The sequence below is a fragment of the Limulus polyphemus genome, unplaced genomic scaffold (genome assembly GCF_000517525.1).
Source record: "Limulus polyphemus unplaced genomic scaffold, Limulus_polyphemus-2.1.2 Scaffold217, whole genome shotgun sequence".
NCBI lineage: Eukaryota > Metazoa > Arthropoda > Merostomata > Xiphosura > Limulidae > Limulus > Limulus polyphemus.
In genome coordinates, this window is record NW_013665827.1 from 1 (window position 1) to 2,999 (window position 2,999).

The 2,999-nt window shown below is 29.9% G+C and overlaps 1 protein-coding gene across 1 annotated transcript in view; it reads right to left on the reverse strand.

Moving 5' to 3' along the window:
• Nucleotides 1–1,033: 1,033 nt before the first annotated feature.
• LOC106478493 (ankyrin repeat domain-containing protein 11-like) overlaps nt 1,034–2,999 on the reverse strand; it is a 54,583-nt gene continuing 52,617 nt past the window's right edge. The window contains exon 10 of the mRNA XM_013939045.2: nt 1,034–2,038. Coding sequence (XP_013794499.1) covers nt 1,916–2,038 — 123 coding nt within the window. The 3' untranslated portion in view covers nt 1,034–1,915. The remainder of the gene's footprint in view (nt 2,039–2,999) is intronic.

Sequence of the window (2,999 nt, forward strand, 5' to 3'; positions counted from 1 at the left end):
AATATAAAAATAAATGAAAATTAGGCTTTGGTTGTTCTTATTGTCTGAATGAAGAATGGAGCATTTTAAGAGAGAGAGAGAGATGACGCTTTAAAACTAATGTCTCAAATATAAAGCCTACTTCTCAAACAATTGTTCTGTCTATGGAAATTTAACATTTGAAAAAGTCATAAACTTATAACCTATGTTATGTTGATAACTTTTAACATACAGTAACCCTTGTCATACGAAAAGGAATGAACTGAGTAAGAGACCTTATGTCTGTTAGGAGTTTTTTCACAGAAAATGAGTGAAGAAAACATCATTAACATTTGCTAACTTATTCTATAAACTCAATGCTTCTTTTCTATTTGAAAACTTTTATCTTGCCATGATGTTAAAAGTGAACATGTAACTTAACTAAATTTCCTATAATTTATTAAAACTATAGCAATCATAAATCAAAGTATCACGCAACTTTTTTTGGTGAAAGGAATGATGCTAATATAAGTATTAGGTCAAAAGACATAATCAAATTAACCTTACAACTTTTAGATGGCTAAATTTGTATAATAATTTAAATGTATAACTTTTGAACGAATATAAAAGTTTAAATATTACATTCATCTTTTACCAAAAACCTACAGGACGTCTTTTCTAGTTCCCTATTCTCACAGAGAAAGGAAAACAATGTATTGATTATTTATTTATTACAAAAGAAATAAACATACTGTATTTCCTCATACATAAGCAAACTAAGTTTTGGGTGGGTTTTTTTTTCAAGAGAAAACTACTGAAAGATAATCCTGTATATTTTATATAAAGATAATAATCTAAAGCTCATTGATGTCTGCCATTCATCAAATCTTTTTCTGTGTATTAAACTGTCATGCTTAATATTCCTGTCAGTGAGATTTAGAAGAAAGACACACACACATATCTTAGAGATCTGTAAATGTACTTCTAATAAGCACTGATACAACAAACGAGTCCTTTAACAACAGCTACAATATCTTTCCTAATAAGAGCATCAAAAACAATTATGTTAATTTTGAGAACCATTATCATTAACTAAACCTTGTTACAACCTGATAATCCTTTGAACCTTGGCTCATGTTAATATTTTGATACTGATACTCTAACAAATGAGCTTTAAAGTCTGTTAGTCCCAGTCAGACACCTGGATTGTTACAACTTTCAACTGCCGTTAGCCTAATAAAAACCAAATGAAAAACGTTTTTGTGAATTACTACATTCTAGCTTTATGCAATCTTTTCTTGGATCCAAAAATACAAAATTCAAAATAGCTGCAGATTGGCAAGTATCACTTAATCACTTAAATAAATATTCTTTTAAACAGAAAATAACTTCTTATAATGGTACTGACAAAACCTTCATGAAGAGGTACTATTTTTATCACTCACATATTAATTTATTTTTTATCTTTTAACACTTTGAATAATTTTCTTCAAGATATTATCCTTGATGTTTCTTTCTCTTCCCTGCTACTAAACTATTCACTTATGGTGTAATAGTTTTATATTTGCTTTCTTCTTGTCACAACCCTCACTACTTAAATACAAGTCAAATATTCGACAGATGAAGACAGCAAGAAGACTCAGTTGGCCAAAAAACAAACAAGAAAGTTAAAAGTTTCTTCTTTTCTGTACCTTTCATTGGAGATTCAGTACAACTTCTGTACACCACTACTTTACTACTACTACATTTAAAAATTATAACACTTTGTACAGCTGTATCAGTGATCTGCAATAACACAGATTATAATTTTACAACAATTTTTTAGAAGATATTAAACCACACACACTATTCAGAAAAAAAAAGCATTAGTGCTTCTTTTGTTCAGACATGTTTCTTCGTGGGGTACTTTTCAATGACCCTTCTGTTTCACATATATGTACAATATTTAAATTCAAGATTATTTCCCATGTTTTGCTCCTGACATAGATTTCTTTCTTTGGTGTTTGAATTTTTTCACATATCCTTCCACCAAAGCTTTGATTTTCACAGGGTTGATTTCTCCAGATTCATTGTGACATACCTGGAATTCACAAGTTTGTTAGTCTGTAAATGTCCAATCAAACATATTTTTCAGCTCATTAATTTTAGTTCAATAAATGAGTCATCAGTCACTCATCAGAACCAAAACATTTTTATACAACAAAAAAGTATATCAGAACTTGAATAATGAAATATATAAACTAGTACAACAAATGAATGGCGAACATTTCAATCATTTCAAAATCAAAAGAAAAAATCACTAATCGCATTTTTAATCTGACAGAAAAATTATGTTAAAACGACCATATAACACAATTTAAGAAATATAAAAACTTTTTAAAAACAATGTTCCAGGACCTATGGTGCCCTTGGACCTACTTTACTGATCACTCAGTCTAATAGTCAAAACTGTGTGCTACTGCTCAACACTACAGTTTCTCTTATAACAAGTTATTATAAAGTATGGTAAGGAAGTGTTAACCAAAACCTTCTACTGTATGTGAATGTTGGCTTCGAAGATTACGTTTCAGTCAATCAAAGTAAAAAAAAACCTTTGAAATGTTATCAGGCAGCTTTGTCAGGTATGTGATTGAAAGGGATTGTTGGGGTTCTACTTTCTTCAGACACTTTTCTCATGAAAACATCTGCTGATTTTGAGGTATGGCTGAAAGTTTATGTGAACCTTTATCAAGTTGAAATATCTGTTTATTATTTTGTTAATAATGTGAGGAGACGTGCTTTCACTTTATTTCAAGAGCTTTGTTCCAGACTGACTTCAAGGGTGGTTTTATAGACTGTAGCTTTCTTAAACAATCTCGCTATGCAACTCTTTTATTAAGAACACTGAAATAAAATAAACTCTCTTCAAAAGGGCTGTAACATATCTCTCCAGCTATAAATCTACTTGTGCTACCATATTTTAGTGAAAAAATTTAATTCAGAGATACGACCAGAATAACCTTGAAATATATTTGTTGTTCCTACCAAGAATAAGATCTTAC